Here is a 23,568-nt window from a genome sequence, read left to right on the forward strand (position 1 = left end):
TATGTGTAACCATGTGGGGTTGATAGGTGAATCAAATTGGGAAGTAAAAGTAAAATGATAAGTGATTTTTAAAATTTTGTACCTGTAAGACAAATCTCAAAAGTCATGTTGCTTTTGTATTCAGCCCCTCTGAGAACCAACATTACACAACCACCATTTGTACTTTGACTGGACCATTCCAATGCTATGATTTAGATCATTTCACTGTACATCAGGCTGTGTGTTTATGTTCATTGTCTTACTAAAAGAGGAACACCTGCCTCAGCCTCTATTAGCTGTTCTTATGGGGTTTCTTCATCAATATTTTTTGTGTTTGTCACTCAAACAAAAAGATCAGATTTGTGGAGTAAACATTCTATCCCACCTGAGCTGTGGATCTCTGCACATCCTCCAGAGTTACCATAGTCCTCTGTGCCATTTTACAGATAGAAGTATCGCTTACTAGGCCTGTCAATTTTAGTGGATAATTATGTCCTGCTATGCTTAAAGTTGAAAAGATAAAACGGTGCTTTTTAGAACTTATCTCTGGATTAAATGTCTCCACAACTTTCTCCCTGATGTGTCTGCTGTGCTTTTTGGTCTTCATGAAGTAGTTTGTTTCCTAAGAAGACCTTTAATGTTGTAACAGAACAGTTTTTGAATAAAATAAAACTGCATGGATTTATGCATTTTATTTGTCAAAAATGTAAAAAATGTTGTATGCTTTTTCCTTCCTTATTAACACACTACAACATGTCAATCAAATAAAACCCCCAATAAATCACATGGAAGTTTGTAGTTACAGCATGACAGAACATGGAGCAATAGGTGACCAGACGTGCACACACACCTGGCCGGTAGAGATGGAAGCCCCTTTGAGGCGAGCGCGGATGAGTCCGGACCGCTGCTCCATCCTCACCACTCTGACAGGCACTTCTAACTTTCTGACATACTGCTCCAGCGGCCGTTTCAGGAAATCTAACACAAACACACCGAATACAGAAATATATTATGCAAAAAATATGCAAACATGAAACAAACTCCTAAGTATTTGGATTACAAGCTGAGCTCTTTGTAGCACCAGAGATCAAAGGAAACTATGTGATTATGTTATGTGCTGCCAGTGTGTGTGTGTGTGCCTTGGCATGGATGTCTGCATCCCTTCTACCTGCACAAACACTCCCCCCTTGTTCCACAACATTAAAACTCGAGGTCTCAAAAGGTGCATCGTTGCTATGGTTGCAGCTGGGGTGTGGGGGGGGGGAATGGTGGGTTATAACAGTGTAATCCCTGCGGCTGGCAAATTAAAGACCTAATCTCCCCCAAACAGGGATTACCAGCATGGCCCAGTGAGGGTTGGCACACACAGCCCTACACAGACATGTAAATGTTGACTAGTTACACAAACACACACTACAAAAAACATATACAGTAATGCTAAATAAAAACAGGCTAAGCCTGAAACAGGAGACACTGTAGGAATTATCTGCAGTGTGTGTATGAGTTTACCTCTCTCGCTGGCATCGTCCACCAGGACAATCTCCTCCAGCAGTGTGTGTGGAGACCGATCAATAACTGAGTGGACGGTGCGCAGCAGTGTACTCCAAGCCTCATTGTGAAATACGATCACCACGCTGGTGCGAGGAAGATTATCAGGGTATAGCTTGTTCTTGCACCTTTGAAGGGTGAATTAAACAAACAGAAGAGAATTTGTAAATCAACAAAACTGTTTTTACTGCGGCAATAATTATCAGGTACTTCAGAGGTTTGAACAGAAAAACTGGTCAGGAGAACTTCAACAATCCAGCCTCCGTTTACTTCTATGAGAGCAGAAATGAAAGATGGTCTGCACCACAGATCAGCTAACTCGTATGAAGACATCATTAAACCAATCAGAGCGTTATCAGGTCCTGACCCTGTTAAAAGTTTATTCCTATCAAAGAAAACTAGAGATGAATAATGAGGCAAAAGCTAAACAGATATTCCCAACACCAGAGAGTGATGCAGGACAGATTGCAAGTCTGCAGGATGGCAGTTGATTAATGTTTCTAATTAGATCTCTAGTCATTATCATCGCAGAGAGGAGCTCACAGTTCTCCTTCTATGAGAGAGAAAATAATGAAATACCTACGACAGAACAAGAAACAGATCAAACTCAGGAAAAAAACTAATCTGGGAAAGTTTCAGTCAGAAGGTTACATCCACCTATCATGAGGACAAATGTCCTTAATAGCAGACAATGAATGATGTTTCTAAAGCGTTTTTTCCCCAAAGTGGAACGATTACACTACAAAGATGATGAATACATTTTAGTAGTTGTGGCTATGATGTAGCTTAGCACCACCAGTGTGCTACATTGATGGTGCTGTATTCAGTGAATGACTGAATGTAGTGAGAAACGCTTTTGGGTCCTCCAGACTTGATAAAGTGCTGCACAACCACAGGCTATTTACATGTCTGAATTTATCTGAATATTGTCTCTCACACAGGGTTTGATTTTAATATAGAGGGTCAAACATGTACATAAACCCCAACTCATATCTAATTAACAATCACTTAGCAAGTTAAGAACACACTTCCTGTAGCCAAAACAGGCTAACAGGATAATTCTGTTTTTTGTATTTGACCTCTTGTCTTGGCACAATTTGAAGTTTGTTGTTTGGCTTTCTGGAGCAAACTTCCAGAAAACAGCAAGACTGCAAAAACATTGAGTACATTTAAATCAAGGCTGTTTAGAGTTGTCTTTGATTCATATCAACTGGAATATAGGTCAATATTTTGATGGGTATTTGCTTGATAATTTTGATGATGGCTTTGAGAGAATGTTTATTAATGTTTCATAATTGGTTACTGTATCATGTTTCTGTGGTGTAAAGCACTTTGAACTGCCTTGTTGCTGAAATGTGCTACACAAATAAACTTGACCTGACTTATGCATTGTGAATGGATTTTAAATAAATTTGAATCGAGTGCTTTAGGAAGGTTTAATGTTACCCCGTCTCGTCCAGTTTTGATTTGTGTTTGCAGATAATTGCTGAATGGAAAAACCAAACTGAGACCCAGCATTGACCGCCTAAGCCATGGGTCTGCAACCTGTGGCTCTGGAACCACAAGTGGCCCTTAATAACTTGGGCTAAAGTTCCAACTAAAAACAAATGCAAGTTTTAGCAGTTTGCTTAAATCTATTTTCTTAAAGTCGTGAACTTCTGCTTTACAGCTTTTTCCATAAAAATCAACATCCTTTAGAAGATAATATCTAGGTAAAATCTATCCTCTTTTTGCAAAAGTTTTGTTTTTGTTTATTTTAAAACCTTCAAACATAAATAAAATGGTGGATCTTTAAAATAACTCATGATCCTGTTGTACTGATTTGTCAAATTGACTTTTTTAAAAGGTTATGCATTTGCTGTTCTAGATGAGTTGGACTCATCTTGACTGAAGGGAAGAAATGTTTGTTGAGGTTGCAGACCACTGATCTAACCTGTCACGCTTGGATAAAAGTAAACTCTTCTGTCACTGACATTATCAAGAATTTGCTAGTCAAGAAATGTCTTCTGGAGAAAAGCTGCATGATAAAAGGTGCAGACTGAATTATTTGGCCATAACAGCAAAAAGTAAATTTGAATTATTTCAATCTAATATTCTTCCTCGTGATTAGTGAATGAAAACCATTATATCTTTAAAAATGTCTATTTACAGTATTCTCTGGGTAGTATTTTGAAATCAAACACTGACATTAGTCAGTAACATTGTTTAAAGGCTATAAAGTCTCCATAAAATAACTGAGTGATGGTCCTTTGGTTGCTCATGTTTAGAGGTTTCCTGAAGGGAGGGCTAACTTCCTGCAACAGCACTGCCTACTTTTTGTTTTGAGTCCAAAGAAAAATACACTAGGGGCGCTTAAAAACAAAGACTGGATTTCACCGACAACAAAAAATATATTTAAGCCTTAACCCTGGGATTTTTTGTTGGTTCTTATTAAAAGTGTAGCTATACTGTTTACAATAGCTCCAAAACAGGCAACATGCACCAATAAATAACAATGTCATTAATGTGCATAAGCCTCATTGTCTGAATTCATTTGTTTATAAAAAAACTTGGTGAATACTAAAAAATCTAGTATTTTTTAGTATTAACTAAAAATACTAAAAAATACTTATTATGCATGATTATGTTTATAATGCTGCATTATAAACAGCATTATAACTGCTTATAATGCTGACCCTCTTCCTCACTTTAATCCTTTGCCTGTTTTACGTCCTCTCTCCAGTGGACATGGTATGTCAACAATGAATTTCAGCATAATAATTTTTTCTAATCACACTCGACCACATTTCTGGGAATATTTAAAGAGTTTTAAGGTTAATTCTAAATTTTGAGGCAGTAACATTAACATCCAAACATTGCTTGGAGGTTTTGCCTCATCAGTTATTCAGACCCTGCTAGCAAACGTGCTTTAATTTAGTCAACGATACTCTGCAAAAAGTCAGCAGTGTAATCATAGGATCCATTAAAAGACAGAAAGAGAAGAATGAAAGTAGAATATATTTTATGAAGACAAAAAGGGTCAAAAGTCCAGGATTGTTAACAGCCCTCATTGCTTCAGATCAAATATGTTGCATGTTGTTTGCAGAGAACATGGGATTGACATATTTTGAACAGGATTTCTAGTAAGTTGAACTTGGGTTTTATAAAAAAGTTTTTCTTCTAAAAGTTAAAAACTAAATATAATAAAATGTGTTATCTTTAAAAGAAGCTGAACTGGATTCTAGTTGTACTTGAAAATCCTTAAAAGTGGTTCTATTACACAAAGTTTATTAAAATTCAGTTCTACCAGAGGACAAGCAAAGGCATCTGAGAAACAAAGTTTGTCTCTCAGTTCTCTCAGCAACGGGAACGCAGTGACGGAAGCACAAAACCCAGGTGAAATTATTGTTTTTCCTTGATATGCTGAATTCAGTAATTATAAGCAACCCTCCCCCCCACATCCTCTTCATCAAACATTGTGATGTAGAGATGCATTGTTTTCAAATGATCTCCATTTACCAGCAACGTTACCAAACCACGGTGCGTTGACAATGCTTCAGTGATAACCATTGTTCATGGTAGCCAAAAAGGGTAAAAAAAAAACAGAAGTCATGCTAAAACAAAAGTCATGCTAGCAAGTTTAACATACCTCCTGTTTTGGCATAACTTCTGTTGTGGCTTTTTCATTTTATTGACCTTTCTAGGACATCATACAATCAAATAGGTTACACAAACTGCTGGGCCCTGCAGAGGAAGGAGGGAGAGCTGAAAGTACGGGTATAGAATATGGGAAAATCAAGTGATGAAAATATCATTAATGTTCTGATAATGATATCAGTTGCATAAATCCATATTTTCCTCTCACCTCCTTTCCTTATCTGGCATTTTAATACCACCATCTGCCTCTACGACCTTTAGCATCGATGTCATCTCCTTAGACTTGACACTTGGAATATAACACCCAGCATATATTGCATTTCAGACAGTCGTTTGAGATATGAAGACTGTACACACTGATATTGTTCTAACAATAAACTTGAGACACATTGTGCATCCACAGCTGAAAGGGTCATCGGTGTGTTTCTATCCTCTGTCCGTGAACGGAGGAATGATGCCTGCTCTCTGACATGCAACCGTCTATATGTTACTTTGTCAAATCTCTATACGCAGCTCATTCATCAGCAGACGGCAGAAGTGATACCACCCCAGTGACAAATTCAGCTCTTTCAACAGCCAAATGGAATATGATCTCCCTTCCTCCATCTTCATAACTCCCCCTCCTCCTTGTGATAATCCTGGGCGCTGAAGTGCTTCCTCTGCCTGTGCTGCTGATTATGACAAAAGGAATGTAACAGCAACAGAGAGGAGGTCAAGAGTATACTTATTCTGCAGCTGCCTCAGGAGAATGTTAAATAAGACAAAAATTCTCAGACTTTGCTGTGCATGAGTGTGTGCACCCTAATATTCTCCATAGGAGAGAGGCTGATGAGTGTAGTAGATGATTCATAGCAAAACAGAGAGTGTCGGGGCCTTTCAGCCTTCCTCCAGCGGATAAAGATGTTTTTTGTTTGCATGTTTCTTTCACACATGAGGCCCACTCATTTATTACAGTTTTATTTGTGAATCGGCAAAAAGGTGACATGGCATGCTGAGGATTTAATACAGCAAATCCTTGCTGGGCGTGATGCACATCCGAACGGGCAGGGTGACAGAAAATTGGCTGCTGAGAAGCAGGGTAATGAGTTGAGGGTTGTTCCTCCAACCAGAGGATTGTGGGAATATTTGGGATGGGCGTGCAAACTGGTTTTAATTAGGCAGGATTCCTCCTGCTCCGTTCCACACAGAAAAACCCCAATACGTCCATGGCTGCATACTCAATGACACTGAAATCAGCCGCTCCGTGAAAAAAAGGGAAAGTTCTCCAAAAGGCGTGGTCATGGAAAGTGTTTTTCCTAAACTGGAGATCCACCCAGACACACACACGCACACGCCCACATATCGAGATGGACTGGGCTCTGCAAAATGCTCATTTTAACATTTGACTGCCGTTAATGTGAAGCTTCTTCACCGCGATGGTTTATTTTCCACTTATTTTCAGTAAACAAGCCGATCCACAAGGGTACACACATACACCCACACACATACATAAATAATAAGCACAAATATATGCATGCTTATACACAGTTAGGTGCACATTCCTTCTCTTGATATTGACTCCGTCTTATCTCCTAATTGGAAAAGTAGATAGACGAAAGGAAAGCAGAGTGGAAACACACCTGGTAATCAACTCTCACTCAAAGACTGAAACCCATTTCATGGATCAAGGTCCTCTGTCTTTCCTGTCTGCTCTGGTATGCGCATGCCTCTGCCTGACAGTCATATATATGTCTCTCTCGCTCTATCACTCTGCAAAGCCCAATTACTGACCTATGTATGTTCCTCTGTGCAATCAAAAAGAGATTGAAGGGAAAAGGAGAGCTGAGTTGTATCCGACTGCCAGAACCAAGTGTGACATTTCTTTCAGGACAAAGTGTTACTGCACTTCTGTGAGATGTTTTGTAGCAACAACACACAAGTCCGGACTTCCCTCTCTTGGTATCTCATCTGGTTTTACTATCTTCATTTTTGTGCACGCTCCAATTTCTACCTGATTTTTGCTTCAGGCGTTTTAATCCAACAACAACAACTTAAAACCGACACGGTGCCATTAACAGTATAAAGTCAAGAGGTAGCAAAATGACAATATTAGACCAAAAAGTGTGGACTGATGCAAAAAACATTAAAAAAATTAATTGAGTGTAAAATACTAAATTATGTGGAATCCATGTGCGTCTTAATTAGTTGACTCGGAGTTATCTGTGATTGTCCATGTGTTTTCTTTTCCTTTTTTTTTTTTACAGTGGTCTTCATAGTGAACGTGACATCATATCAGCTGCTACAGCTTCCTGTTTGTCTGATGCAACCTGCTCAGCAGAGGCTCAGCTCTCAGTCAAACTGTTTCACATCAGCAGACGTACCGCAGACTCCAGCAGCATCTACCAAGTCAGACAGTCGCTAAGAAATAAATGATAAAGTGGCTCATGTCTTAGATGCTGTTGTTATAACATTATAAAATATTAAGCTCATGTCTTGCTCAGTTAGTATTTAACTGAGGGAAGGACTGTTTCATTACTTTGATATGAAACACATACACAGTGTTCCAAATTATTATGCAAGTGATATTTTCTCAGATTTTCTTAAATGGTCAATGCAAATGATGGTCAGTATAATTTTCAAGTCATGAACTATTACAGTATAAATGAAATTTTACTGAACAAAGCTCCCCATGAGAACAGTATTTTTTTTCAAAAATAAAAAACTCAAAATGCACTGTTCCAAATTATTATGCACAGCAGATTTTCTAAACATTTTATGGATTATAAAGAACTGCAAACGGTCATTCTTTGAATGTGCAGCATTAAGTGGTCACATGTACTAAAATCAAAAGCTATTTCAATCAAAAACATCTTAACAGACCAGTTACATGTTAACATAGGACCTTCTTTAATATCACCTGCACAATTCTTGCATCCATTGAACTTGTGAGTTTGTGGAAAGTTTCTGCTTGAATTTCTTTGCAGGATGTCTGAAAACCTTCCCAGAGCTGCTGTTTTGATATGAACTGCATTCCATCCTCAGATCTTCTGCTTGAGGAAACTCCAAAGGTTCTCAATAGGTCAGAGGTCAGAGGAGGATGGTGACCACACCATGAGTTTCTCTCCTTTTATGCCCATAGCAGCCAATAACACAGTGGTATTCCTTGCAGCATGAGATGGTTCATTGTCATGCATGAAGATGATTTTGCTACTGAAGGTATGGCTCTTCTTTTTGAACCATGAAAGAAAGTGATCAGTCAGAAAGTCCATGCACTTTGCTGAGGTCATTTTCACACCTTCAGGGACTCTGAAGGGGCCGACCAATGATTATCTCCCCATGATTTTAGCCCACAGCATGACTCCACCACCTCCTTGCTGACGTCACAGCCATGTTGGGATGTGGTGGCCATCCACCACCAATCCACTACTGCGTCCATCTGGACCATCCAGGGTTGCACAGCAGTCATCAGTGAACAAGTCTGTTTGAAAATTAATCTTCATGTACAGCTGGGTCCACTGTGACCGTTTCTGCTTGTGAGCTCTGGTTAGCGGTGGCTGAATAGTACCGGTAGGTTCATGCACCACAGGCCTCTGGAGGATCCTCCACCTTGAGGCTCCAGAGGCACCAGCAGCTTCAAATAACTGTTTGCTGCTTTGTAAGGGCATTTTAACAGCTGCTCTCTTAATCTGATGAATTTGTCTAACAGAAACCTTCCTCATTATGCCTTTATCTGTACAAACCCATCTTTGTTCTGAATAAGCCACAAATCCCTTCCCAGTACGGAAATGCTTCAGTTTTCGTTAAATATCTAATGTTTTCATATGTTGTCATACGGCACTACACTATCTGATGATTTTCGTCAGCAGAGATCCTTTCTCTTTCCCATATTGCTTGAAACCTGTGGCCTGCTTAATAATGTGGAACATTCTTCTTAAGTAGATGTCCTTTAATTGAGCTCACCAGACAAACTGATCAACCAGCTCTCTGAAATTAATGATAGTGATTCAAAGAGCCCTGACACACAATACCATCTATAAATTTAATAGCACAACAAAAAATTAAATCTTTATGACACTTCAATACAATTTGCATAATAATTTGGAACACGGTGTACTGTTTATGCTACTGTTAAAATGTACTAAACATTTATTCACAACTGGCATAATCTTTTTGAAGCTGCACAAAAATATGAGTTATATTAATCGCCTTAAATTTGGGTTGGTTAGTGTTGAAATGTTTCCCATTAACTGTATGATTAAATATGTTATAGGTGAAAGAATGTACTTATTCTGTAAAACAAACGATTTTTTTAAACAAATGCAAATTAGAAATTAGGAGAAAAAAATCAATTTGTAAAAAAATATATGGCATGCGACCATTGCTGTTCTCTGCTCTAGTTCTCTGCACAGACTGGTACTTGGGACACCTGCATGGTGTGAAAATCACAACATGGAAAACTTTCAATATCAATATTATCAATAAAAATTACACTAAGGACCACACTAATTGTGATTAAGAAACTTTTTCCTCACTGTTGTGTTTTCCATCATCGTGCTGAGCACAAATATTTTACCTAAATGTGATACCTGTCAACGATGTTCAACAAAATCTCTAAGTTAACGTACCATACAGATGAACCAGATGGACAGAACAGATATTTGCTGACAAAGCTCTTTAGAAAAGTTGTTAGTTAAAGAAGAAGAAGCTGTTTTCAGTATATGTGACGTGGAAGAACTGAGATGTACGAACTTAAAATTTAAAGAAAACTAACAGCTGATAACAGGAAGACAAGAGATACGTTTCTGAGTATTCAACCTCTCAGATTTGGAAATGACCTTCAACTTCAGCCAATCCCGAGGTGAAGTTAAGGGTAATCATAGTAATCAGTTAAAACAAAACGTTAGTTAAACATTTAAACTCTAATCTGCTTGGTTTTGCTTTAAAATTATATATTTTATAGTAACTGCTCCATAATACACAGAGCTTGACATTGTCTTTGTTTTTAATATGCATAATTACTGACGGCTTACATCAGACAGGCTGGAAAAATGCAGCTTGAATCAAAATGTAAGAATTTAAGAGCAGATTGTGAGCAACATATGAGCTGCTTGAGTCCGTTTCTAATATGTTCAAAAGGACTGAGCAGTGAAAGCACACAATGACCAAGTTTCATTACTTTTAAACCTGACAAATCGTGGACATGTCTTTATTACCATGGTAATATTTATTAACCTAGTTCCCTTCATATTTCATAATCGACTCGGTGGTTTGTGTGTGTTCCTTTTTATTTTTGCAATGTAACCGTGGACACTGTCTGATAACAACTTCCAGTGAAACACCACCACATGTGACCCGTTTCTGAAAGCCAGCTTACCCCTCCAGACGAACATCAGGCAGTGAGCGGTTGAGCGCGATCATCTCAGACGCCATAAGGTTGAACTGGTTGATCTTAAACATTTCCTTCATTTTCTCCTGGTTCTCTTTAGGGATCACCACCGGCTTCCCGCCTTCACCAGGCCCGTCCCGCGGTCTGGACAGGCCATCTACGATTTACACGCAAACAGATTTTTTTCAGAAATACTGTTATACAATGCAGACCGCCAAAGAGTAAATGTGGATTTAAGCACTTGCCATCTCTCCCAGGCAGTCCTCTCTCCTTTTTGTCATCGCACTTGTTGCACTCGCTGAAGTAGAGCAGAATGAACATGTCCAGCATCACCCAAACCAGAGAGGTGGCTAAAACCACCTTACAGTAGGCAAACCTTCGCATCCTAAAAATGAAAGGACAAAGAATTAAAAAACATGGCGGGCAAAAAGATTTATTTTACTGAAACCGCATTTTCTGCTTATGCCTGCTCTTTAAATTTAACTTGCAAAAAATTTATATTTGTCACAATTACTGAGTTGATTCAAACATCCTTTACAGGGTTGTTGTTTATTGTGAAAGCGACGGTGGAGCAGAAATGGAAGCAGGAATGTATCCATCTGCATAAATCTCACTTTCTCTGCAGAGAATTGTTGAGAATCCAAAGTATAGAGGTGGACTTATGGTGCACGCCTTCATAAATCCAACAATAAAAAGTCAGCAACAGCCAAATAAAAAAAATCCCAATAACCAATTCTATAAAAGACAGACATAAAAACCAAGATAGACATGGCAAACCAAATAGACGGTGCAGAGCTGGGTTGACTTCATACAACTGTGAGAACATTTACTTATCAGCTGGCACATCGGGTTTAAATAGTCATTACTAATTTTCTAACACTCTGCACTCATTGCAGCGCTGATTATTACAGTACTATAATGTTTACTGCAGAGTCGTATTTCTCTCTGAGCCAGCAGTCAGGGCACGGTGGGGAGGATCGGTGTTTCTTATAGCGAGGTTGCTGGGAATATTACAGAGTGCTTGATTACTGGAAGGTACATAAAAATCCTAAAGCATACGTGCATGACTGTGTACTGATGAGGAGTGATTTTTAAGACTTATAGAGTCTATTTACATAAAAAAAATTATTGAATTCTTAGAAAGTTTACTTAAATACAAGCTTGAACTGTTGATCAGCATCCTTTTAGATTTTAATGTGGATAAAATAACCTTTGTCTACTTCATGGATGGCAAATGTGTTTTGGTTCAAAGTTCAGAGCTGGCTGTAATTTATTTATTCCCGATTTATTCTGAAAACCTCATTGGCGCCAAAAAGAACGAGCTCTGCTGCCAAACACCACGAATGATGACACTGATTGGCGGCATCAGCCAGATATGATTGGAGTCCATAACACAAAACAGAACGGCTCTCCATAAACCTGCCAAAAGAGATCTAAGAGATGCACACACATAATAATTTTCCCTGTAGTCTAGTATGTTGTAGGCTGCATTGTCTAGATTATTTCAGAAAGTAAAAGACATTTAATCTGAGATGATGCTTTTCAAGTTTTGCTTAAAGAGGCTAGAATGATTTTATTTCCATATTGTAGGGGTGAAGCAATCCATCAATAATACATTCCTGACAGTACACTCTATTAAAAACTCGGGTTTTCTGATCGTCCATGAAACGCAACTTCTCAGCCATTTTGCTGCCAAAGAAAGAACAAGGCAGTGAAAATAAAGTTCAGCCACTGGGTGTCATATTCTAGACTTTATAACTAATCAATGCAGATTCTTTAGAGACTTGTTATTGCTACATGCAAGGAAATGAGAATATCATATTTTTCTATGACTTATAGTCCAGAAAATATAGCACAGCACCTTTTCTGGTCATACAAATGCCACAGTGAATGCTGGGTGCATCATGTATTCAATCTGCAAATTGTGACCTGATTTATTAAAATGGCCACTGAAGAATTTACAAATGTTGTCAATCACTGCTTAAAGTGATATTAATGCCAGATTTACGTGATCCAGTAGAGCGAATTAGACAGTTATATACAGTAGATGACAGTTTAATACTAGTGGATCAGCAGAGCTGTTGGAGATTTTGTGATGATTTCTAAATGTGAAAATATGTTATATTGCCCAATTCTCACTCCTGGAGGCTCTGTGTCTCTTTCACATGTTATTTTGAAATTTGATCACATTTAAAAAAATATATATTTGCAAATTTTTCAGATTCTCAGCCCAGTTTTGTTTTGCTTGGTCTCTCTCTCTCTTTGAATATTGTTTTTTTTGTTGTTGTTTTTTTTACAAAATAGAAACATGACAATATTAATAATGGTACAAAATCATGATACGAAAAAATTGTATCATTACACCCTAACTAAACTTTACAATATAATTTGCCTTTTACATTTTTAAAAAGGAAATCCATAAAACATTTATTGTTCCCATAATACTACACTTTAGTTTTACCTCAATATTTCTATCTGTCTTTTTCTATCTGCCTTTCTATCAGCCATGTTTATGGGTCTTACTTCAAATGCTACATCCTTGCAGAGCCTTATACTGAGCACTGTGCAAAACAAACCATTTTGTCCATCAGTCCAGAGCAGAAAAATGAGGCCTTTTTCTGTTTTAAAGGTTAACATCCCTGTAGGCAAAGTGAACACTGACGGCTAAGGTTTCCTAGAACTTTAGTTTTCAGAAAAGTTGCGAAGCAGAAACTAAAGTGTTTCTATAAACCCAATAGTGTGTACAACTACCCTTTATACAGCCAATATACAAAAATCGTTGTGTGCTTAGTGCAGTCACACACAGACTCACAGGTAAGCAAACACAGCGCAGGCAGAGTGGCTGTGATAGTAATTGCTTTCTTTTGGTGGGCAGTGAAAAGACAAGACAGCCACATTAAAATTCCACTGCTCCTCTTTCCCTCTCTCCACCAGCACCATCTTTGCCTCTTTCTGACTGATTCTCTGCCTCAATGATCCCTCAGGTTGCTGCTGCACAAGCAGAGGGAAGAAAATTAACTTGGCCACAGTTATTTCTCTCATGCCCCTGGGAGGGAAAAAAAAGTGTTTGTGCATAGCTAGCTTAGCTTAGCTTAGTTAAGCTTTGCTTAGGCAGCTTGGGAGGGAGGAAAACTGCTGAGCAGCATTTCTAAATTCCGGCTGATGGGATTCTGGTGACACAAAAAGGTGTGCACAGCAGAAAACTACAGCAAAGATTTAGCTCCTTTGTCCAAGTTTGTTCCTCCTCACAAGCTTGTGGCATTGAGCGAAACAGTTTCAGTGAACTAACAATGCAGTACTTTCATCAATTGTAATGTCTGCTTCATGGATTTGCTGTTTTTAATTAGATCTCTTCCTTCTACCAGTGAAACACAGCTCAAACATTATCAAGAGTGTAACAATGCATTAATTTATATCACGTATTGATTAAATGATTAAAGCTCCACTGAAGATAAATATCAATCCATATTGCCACTTCTTTATCTTGAAATGATTTTTTTCAATGCTGTTTGCCCTTAAGAACTTAGGAACATAGTCAAATCATTTTGGCCATTTGTTGTTTTGTGAGTTGATTTGATTTGTAAATTATTTGTGAACTGAATCAAAATCGTATTGTGACACATATTGTCATCCAAACAAATCGATATAACATTAGATTGTAATAAGCAGGGGATTTACACCCACCTTTCAACCCACCTTTAGACTAAGAATCAGGCATGTTTAGGTACAGATAAACAGATAAACCTCTAAAAGAGGAGAAAGTGGCTTTTTCAATACACAAACATCAACTAGCCAACAGAAAAATTTATTAAACAGTATAAAATATATCAATCAACACTTAAGGAGCATAGGCTTGACTGGTTACAGCCCTATTACATAAACATACCATAGCTAAGCAGCAAAGTCTTTATTAGCAATCCTTGAGTATGGATTTTTATTTACTATTAATCTGATCATGTTTTGGATCAAAATCTCAATTAAAATTTGTAGCTTACTGCTGAAGTACCCCAGATTTTTATTAACTGTCTTGTAATTTTTAATGGTCCCTGGTGTTACATTCATTAAAAAGAAATGGGCCCACAGCATCACAGATCTCCACCATACCTATAACTGAACATGACATGTTTTTCCATATATTTGTGCTTTGTTTCACCCCAGGGATCTTTATTTTAAATCTAATACCACCTACTGCGGTACAAAAGCTACAAGAAATGGGCCTAATTAAAAAAACAAAAAAAACCAAAAAAAAAACAAGACCCTCTAATAGGCTTAAAAGATGTTTAAGTTAATTTATTTTAATCATTTAATAACATGGATGTTTCCCCATAGAGTAAATTTACTCAAACCAAAACGTGATCATTCAAAAGAATCGTCTTCTTAACAGCTTTTAGGAAGACAATACATTAGCCTGAGTCTGTATGTCACAGAACATGTTAGATTTAAAAATCTTGGCTTAATGTTAACAGATTTTGCACCAATTTAAATGAAAAGCACAGAGTCTGCTTGTATAGTGATGCTAACTGCACTAAGCATAGTAAATGTCAGTGATAGTAAAATAAACCTATCAGTCAGTTTAACAGTGTATAATCATTTAGTCTTTAAACTCACTGAAACTGATATTTCTATTTTACTGTAGCTGAGACAGAAACTTTCATTAGAAATAAACACTGCACAAAAGACAGGTGTTATTCTGGGAACTGCATGTAGAGACCGTGCGGTATTGGCTCAAAACGATGACAAATTGCCTTGCCAAGGGAATGCTATCAGATCTCCACATCGCTCCTGACCTTGCAGCTTTTCTAAATTTAATGTTTTTGTGTAAGCCACAGAAAAGCACGAAGTTTTTCAATCTGGCAGCATCTCCCAGACAATCTCTAAAACACAGAAAACTAACAGTCTGGCTGTATCTAGAGATGTGTTCAGAGATGTTTTGGGGAAACTGTTCAGAAATCTTCTTGTAGAGCAGCTGCTTGGAAAATTCCTCATTCTTTATAAAAAATATAGGAGTATCAAATTGCTTCGCTCATTGTTATCCTCTAAAAAAACCCTTCAAATTCCAGGACAATGGAAAGGCTGAAATTCAGTCCTCACCCTCCTATCCTTGTCTGACTGCCACTGAACATTACTCTCTTCACCTTTTCTGCTAGACAAGGCGTATACGCTCTGCAAATGTACAGCACTTCACTTAGAAGACCAAAGCTAAAAGCTAGCAATCCATCACAGAGCAACAACTGAATTATTTTGCTCAGAGTTATTTCTTTAAAGGCCAGTTAAACTTCTTTTGAAATCTGCTTCTAATTTGGCCCTGTGATTTTTTTTCAATTCTCTATTAAAGCACTTTGTGATTTTTATCTAGAAAGGTGGTGTATAAGTAAAGTTTTACTTACTACATTGTAAATGTGTTTTTCTGAGTGTTATTTGATCACATTGAATGCTAAGGAAGTGCTCCAGGAGCAGCAAAGAAGATGTAGATATACATTGAATAGAGTCACACACCAACACATGTTCCCACTGCAGTGTCTGCATGCCTCTACACAGGCCCGATTTGTAATCGTGCATGACAGAGGACACCTCAGGTCTCCTATGTGCTCTAGGCAGCCTCAGGCCTTGTTTCTATGAGTGTGTGTGAACTGCATGTGTGAGTGTGTTTCGGTTAAGTTAATGTTGAGTGGCAGTCTCTTTGAAGTCGCTCTTTAAAAACAGATTGGCTCCCTCTGTCATTAAACAGACACAGAACTCTCCATCCCTCCGTCACCACATGCTCCCTGATTTATTAACGTATCACGTTCCCGCTATCCTTCTCCTCCATCTCCAGGCTGGGCATCTTGTAGGTCCTTTCCCAGCCACCATCAACCCCCCGCTTCCCTTTTCCTCTCTTGGTGATGCTGTCTTTCAAGAGTGGTTGCCATCACTACTTCCCTACAAGAACAATTTCCCCCTTCACATCCTTCTCTGTGTCGCTTTTCATTTTCCCCTCCTCTTCTCTAAAGGCTTAATCCGCCTTTAGAGATTGCACAATCGCGGTTTCTCACAGGCACTTGGGAAAAACTCAACAAGAAGAATCGGCACTTCTCTTGCATCACAATTTGTGTCTGAATCGAAGGAGCCTCCCTTCTGAGGATTTTATGTTTATATGATTTAAACAAATGGGGGTGGGAGGCTCTATGAAGCAAGAATTCAAGTTGTCACAGATTTTCAGTGTAGGAATTTATTTTTACAGACTCAGTTTCCCAGAGTCCTTAGTTCTTTACAAGGATTTAAGTAAGGAAGAAAGGAATGAGGGAGGAATGGAAGAAATGAAACAAAGGAGAAAAGAAAGGAAGGACAGGAATAAGGAAGAGCGGTACACCATTACGAAGGAAAGAAAGAAGAAAGAGACAAGAAAGGAAAGAAAGGGAACAAAGGAGTGAAAAAGAAAGAATACAAGCAAGTAAAGAAGGAAGGACAGAGGGGGTGAAAACTGAAGGATATAAGCGAGGAATGGGAAGGACAAAAAAAGGAAAAGAGGAATAAGGACAAAATGAAAAGTCAATAAATAAAAGAAATTAAGTAAAGGAAAGTAGAAAAGACAAAAGAAAGGGCAAAAAGAAGGACACTGGAAGAAAAGGGCAAAAAGAAAGAGGTAGAACACAAAGATCAAAGCACAGACAGAAGAAAAGAACAGACAGAACGAAAAATAAAGAAGGGACAAATAATAAAAGAATGAAGAAAATGAGGGAGAAGGAAAGAAAAAAAAGAAACCGTAAATATGGAAGGGAGAAAGCAAGGAGAAGGATGTATATGAACAAGCAGGAGAAAACAAAAAAATGAATTGAAGCCGAGACATTTTGAGAATAGGATTAGGAATAAAAATAAACACTTATTTTCTAGTTTTATTTTAAACCAGACCTGCAAAATTTCAGACTTTTTCAGACTGCAGAGGAACCCGGAAAAATCACATGTTGCTGCTTCTAATTTCTAAGATAAATACATCTGGCTTACTCACTTGCTATGATTAAAGCTTAGATTGCACTTTACAAACCAAATGCATGTAAATTTTAATCACCTCATTCAAAATTGACGACTATTCATAAAAAAGTGCATCTGTTTGAAGCATCTTCAGCGAATAAGAACCTGCAGTCAGGCTGTTCCCGTCTGCGAGCCGTCCTTGGGTCACACGAGCTTGATAAGCTCAATAGTTACCAAGACAACAGCGATCTGAGCGCTGATTATCTGAGCAGCGGTAATGTCCCTCAACTGGAGCAGAACAAGGCGCAGGCTAATATTAGGGATGCAAAATGGAACAAGGTGGCCTCCAGCCCCTTCTCTGCGAGTCCATGTGGAGGAACAGATACACAGCCGCCGACATATGGTGAGCCATCTCAGGTCATTTCATATCAGATCATAACCATGAACTGGGGAACGCAGAAAGGCTTCAGAGAACAAAGAAAAACAACACGAAGATCGAGACAGGATGGAGAGTGAGAGACGGCATACAGCTGTACAGTTACGTTTATAATAATTATGTTTATGTGAAGAGGTGCAGCTTAGTGATGTGGAGAATATCATGCAAAAGGTAATTTACTTCAGAACATTTTAAATCAAAAATTACAGAATTACTAAACAGAGGCCAATATTTTTTCCCAACGGTTTATTTTGGTTAACTGTAATAATTCTGGCTTAAATCTAATAGAAATGTAAACTTCCATTTTTCAGAAAATGCTAATTTAAATTAAGATCAACGCAAAATTATTTTAAATTAATACAGAATTTTATTGGTCTGCACAGTCAGAGGATTGATGACTTGACAGCTTACCAAGTCACTCAATGATGAAACCCTCCATAAAGAGCAAAAAACAGGGTTACTGCTAAAGACGCTGGCTGTTCACAGAGCTCTGTACCCAAACATATTATTAGAAAGTTTATCCGATGGAAAATGTGTCGTAGAAAACATTGAACAAGCAACAACTTAAAAAAGAAAAGAAAAGTAAAATATATGACCTTTTATTTCTTCCTCTAGCTATGTGAACGCTTGTTTACTGCTTACAGCTGTTTTTAACGACCTCAGATTTGAACATGGCTAAATTTAAAAAAAGCTAATCTCATATTCTCACCCAATATTTCCAGGTCCCATTTGTATAATTTAGGAGAACCTTTTCCCAAATTATTTTTTAGCTACAAATGTTGACACATGGACACACAAATTCAACTCTACTAGGGCAAAGAGCAGAAACGTTTTTAGAAATAACCAGCTAACTGCTGCGTGTTGTTCTGCTGCTTTTCCATCGTCAGTCAATAAATCATAAGTTGGATTTTGGGGTCTTGATTTTGCTTCCACCATTAAAGACGTGGCAGGTGTGTAAAACCAAAGCCAACTGTTCTGAGTCAATACTACTGACAGATTTATTAGCATGATAATGAGTGTTATGGTAATGTGATGCTGTTGGGACACGCATGTTTACTGGAGACCCTAATCAATAATCAATATCAGAGGCAGAGCTCTGCTCTGTAGGCGCAGCTGTAATTTATCCTTTGAAGAAATTGTTTGATGAAATATTCAATGTTGTTTTTCTAAGCATTTTTGATAGGTTACTCTCTGACACAAAAAGGTTTAAGGTGCACTTTTCTGCATTTATACAATATCTGACAAAGGCAGAAAATTTTTATTTTAATTTAAAAAATAAATTTTTTAAAAATGTTGTCATATTCCCTTTATTTTGAGAAGAGTCATGCATGCATTAAAAGCTGTATTAAGGGTTAGGGAGCCCTGCAGGACTTCTGCAACATTTCTAAAAGTAATAATAAAAGAAGTGAAATAAATTGAGATACAGATGAGTCAAGTTGTAGATTTGTGGGTTAAATAGTTTTGATCTTTGTTGTAGTGGCTCCTGTTTTGCATGCAGAAGCAAAAAGTGCAAGGAAAGTGTTTTTGCCTCGTAGTGCAAGCACATTTTATCCTAATTCTTTAATGCAAGAAGAAAGTACATCCAGCTAACGCAGCTGGCGAAAGGAAAAATGTTGGACTTTCTCCTGAGCTCTCCATGTTTTTTGCAAAGCCAGCCCAGCATCTTTGGAGGTAACCCCCACTGCATTGACTGTAGGATTTGCAATAATTAGTTGCATCGGTGTAAAACAATTATTCAGTTATTTTTGTCCCAAAATAATGTAACGGCTCAACAGTCAATAAGCACCATTTATTTTGGTGAAAAATACCAAAAGAGTTAGACAGAAGAGCCAACCACAGCACAAAAGTCCCTGCTGAAATCGATTACCGATGCAAAACTTGGCTCTGGAGCAAAGTGGAATTGCACACTTCAATCTCCAATCACTGAGGCATTTTTGGCCAGAATCAATACACATTACTTTCACAGCTGGTGTTCTTTTAATGATTACAGAGAGCACCGCTGCGTGTCCCCAACAAAAAGAAGAAGAAGAAAAAAAGAAGCGGACATACTCAAAGACACACACTGAATTCATTAAAAATAAATTGCGGCCGACAAAAGGCCCCACAAACCACTTTATCACGCCTGCTGGTCTGATTGACGCCAGTCCGCTTCAGCTGCTCTTTTAAGAACTTCATTTTTTATTTATTTATTCTTTTACTTCAATCTGATTTCTTTATTGTTACAGTTGTGAATTTACACAAAAAATACATCTGACACCATTAGCCCACTGTGAAGGTGTCTCTGAAGTACTATTAGCACAAGCTCACACATACTGATCAAACCCCAACATATACAGCCTACACTGTTTTTGCCCAGGAGAGTTAATGCCAGACATTACATGTTTGACTGTTGTTCCACTCTATTGCTACAACAGCTCACAACAAGCAGGCAAGGCTTGAAAGGCGAAAGCACCACAACAACATTTTCTTCCCTCAGTAAATGAGGAAAGAAAGATATTTTATTTATCAAGGGGGGAAAAAGGTATCCTAACCAACCTGGTTCAGTGTGGAAAAGCAATTGCTCACATAACCTAATAACTGGGTGTGCCACTCTTGGCCGCAACAATCCCAATAAAGTGTGTGTGATAACTGGCATTGATGTGTGGGAATTTTGCCCCACTGCTTTTTATGTTGGAGGGATTTTTAGAATGACTGGCCGGTTAAGGTCATACCACATCATCTCAGTTGGATTTAAGACTTTGTTTGTGTGGATGCTACCTTTCCAAGTCTCCCCTGAAAAAATGATATTATTAATCTCAGCGGGACTTCCTGGTTAAATACAGGTAATATGAGGTTACAGCCAAGCATTCTCATTTGGGATTTTCTGAGCAGGATTTAAGGCTCCATCAACTGAGGCAAGTCTTCTAGGTTCTGAAGCTCAAATATGTCCCCAACCATCACACTGGCTTTTCACATTAGACATAATGTGAAAAAACTATCCAAAAAGATGCACTTTAGTCTCATGAGTGCACAGATTGTTTCCCCTCAAGTCTTAGAGATAATCAAGCGGTTTTTAGGTAAATGTAGGATTTTCCACTGATGATCTTTCTTATTGAGCCAAGGGAGACCAGCAGTTCTTTGTGTTGTTCTGGGCTCTTTTTGTGACTTTTAGGATAAGCACAAGATTATTTTGGTAGGTGATCCATTTCAGTGAGGGTTTATTCTTTGTCTACTTAGTAGACCAACAAATGTCAGTGACTTTTTTTTCCCATCTGTTCTTAAAAAGCTTGATTCTATTTAAGCGATTTCTTTTTACAGTGCAACAGGTCAGCAATGATCCTGACTAGGAGTGGAAGCAAGACTTTTACTTTTTTACATATGGCCAGTTTTTTTTCCACATAGCTTTTCCAACAAAAGTTTACTCAGGTTATCTTTACCTGATATTATAATTAGTTTTATTAACTGAAACATTGAAAAATGATGACAGAATTGTATTATTTGTTTGAAATATTAATGGAAATGCATACGAATCGAAATGGTTCAGTTAGTAGTTAGCAGGAGTAGAACTGATAGCATGGCATACTTAGCATTTGCTTTAAGCATTTTGGAGCTCATTAGTAAAGTTACTAGAAGCACTGACTCAGAATAAGGTTTTTAGGGCTGGGTGCAACAAAAGGAAAGGCAGGTACTTTAAGAGATCAACACATGGCATGAGGTAGTTCAAATGTTTCACCCAAATTAGATGTAAATTACAGAGCAGAGAATGGTTTAAGTGTTGACAACAGGAAGATGGAAGGACCACATCTGACAGTTTTAATAATACTGTTAGCTCATAACTACAGTTTGTTCAGAAAGTCCAAAACACCCCAGTCCTATGACGTCAGTGCTATGGGTTGGCAAATTAACACCATTACTCATAACTCTTGATGCAGGAACAAGTTCCAACACAGAGTCGTCCATCGATACCTTCACATGTTTACTGTTACAGTTTCTTTCCCTTGTCGGGATTATCCAATCAGAAGCTCAAAACGTGCTTCCCGTGGCATAAAATGCAGCCAGGTAATACTTAATGCTAACAACGGTTGTAATGCTTCATAAAATACAGATGTTAGGAGCAAAATTTTTATTATCTGATGGTTTTAGGCCATTTTGGTCGTTCCTGAGAAATATTTCAGTGAAATAACAATGCAGTACTTTCATCAATTGTGATGTCTGCTTCAGGGATTTGCTGGTTTTAATTAGATCTCTTTCTTCTACCAGCGGAACACAGCTCAAACATTATCAAGAAATATTTCTAAAGTGTTTTGAGATTTTCTTCAGATATCTTAAACACAGTTTTATTAAACTAAACTATTGTTAGTCTACAGGCAGTGCTGATCAGCAGTATGCTCCAGACGGAGGTAATAACAGTAATCTGATCACCCAGTGTTAAATCAATCATGCGGTTGTTTCACGACAGCAGAAAACGGGACTTGGAATCACATTTCATAATAAAACAGGATAATTTACATAAAGCCTTGGTGGTGTTGCTAAAGCCAACTTACTGCTCAACTGTATTTGACTTTATCTTTGTTCCCTTATCTGTTAGGCAAAGATGTCAAAAAGGGAGTAAAAGTCAAGAATTAGGATTAATTAAAGCTTTTAGAAACAAAAAAAGTAATGATTCGAAAAAAGTTTGCATCTTTGCAGTGTTTTTGTTTGTGATTTTGTTTTTGTCTAGAAAGAACTGTTGAATGAAAATCTACCCATTTAAAACAATATTACCACTATCAAGTTGTTGTGAAATTGAAGTTGTTTTCCAACTGTGTCAAACAGTTTTACACCAAATATAACTATGCTGAACACCTACTATATTAAGTTTACTTCTGATGTGCTGATGACCAGTAACAGCCAAATACCAAAACCAGTTTCAAGCCGTGGCTAAATACATACTCCTCCATGGCAAAAGAGCTGTTAAGATAATAAAATAACCAAAATGTTTTGATTTAGTTTGCCAAAACATCCACAAAATGAGTTTCAGGAGAAGAAATGTTTTGCAGGTTTGTGTGGAAAGTTGAATTTAACTGGGTTTATTGTTTCCCTGCAATAAAGGAATTGTAGTTTTGTCAGTGTACTACCTCTTAAACTCCTCTCCCAGAACTAGAAATGACACAGCAAATGAATGTCACAAGGGCATTCCTCAAAAAAAAAAAACAGAGAGGCGAAGCAATGTATGAACAAAAGCACAGACTTAAGTTAAGACCTACTGTTTAAAATGTGGGACTCTTAAAGGCCTTGCAGAAACCTTGCAACATGAAGCACATTTTTGACAATCTTTTCCCTTTATACAAAGAATTGTAACATCAGCAAATACCTAAGAATAATATGAATATTTATGAGGTAAAATAATACAATGACAAAATGCTCATTAGCTACATCTGATCTTTAAAGTACCTCATTTGTAAAATAGAAAATCTTACATACTTTTCTTTTTTTTTTTTTTTTACAGTTTTTACTCCAGTGACTTTTATTTTGTATGCTAAATAAACAAAACATAAAAATAATAGCTAATATTTCATTTAGTTTGTGGAATTTCCTTCCTAATATATGTGTCTGAGCAAATATCCTCTATAATACTAAGACGATTATCTAATTATCTCATTATCTAATTCTGAGTAATTTAATTTTAATCATTACT

General features: G+C 37.6%; 1 protein-coding gene across 1 annotated transcript in view; it reads right to left on the bottom strand.

The window, feature by feature from the left end:
• galnt1 (UDP-N-acetyl-alpha-D-galactosamine:polypeptide N-acetylgalactosaminyltransferase 1) overlaps nt 1–23,568 on the bottom strand; it is a 61,724-nt gene that overhangs the window by 14,389 nt on the left and 23,767 nt on the right. Inside the window, exons 3-6 of the mRNA XM_028013231.1 lie at nt 10,774–10,913; nt 10,517–10,685; nt 1,489–1,655; nt 830–957 (exon numbers count right to left, since the gene is read on the bottom strand). Coding sequence (XP_027869032.1) covers nt 830–957; nt 1,489–1,655; nt 10,517–10,685; nt 10,774–10,912 — 603 coding nt within the window. The 5' untranslated portion in view covers nt 10,913. The remainder of the gene's footprint in view (nt 1–829; nt 958–1,488; nt 1,656–10,516; nt 10,686–10,773; nt 10,914–23,568) is intronic.

The sequence above is a fragment of the Xiphophorus couchianus genome, chromosome 3 (assembly GCF_001444195.1).
Source record: "Xiphophorus couchianus chromosome 3, X_couchianus-1.0, whole genome shotgun sequence".
NCBI classification, from domain to species: Eukaryota; Metazoa; Chordata; class Actinopteri; order Cyprinodontiformes; family Poeciliidae; genus Xiphophorus; species Xiphophorus couchianus.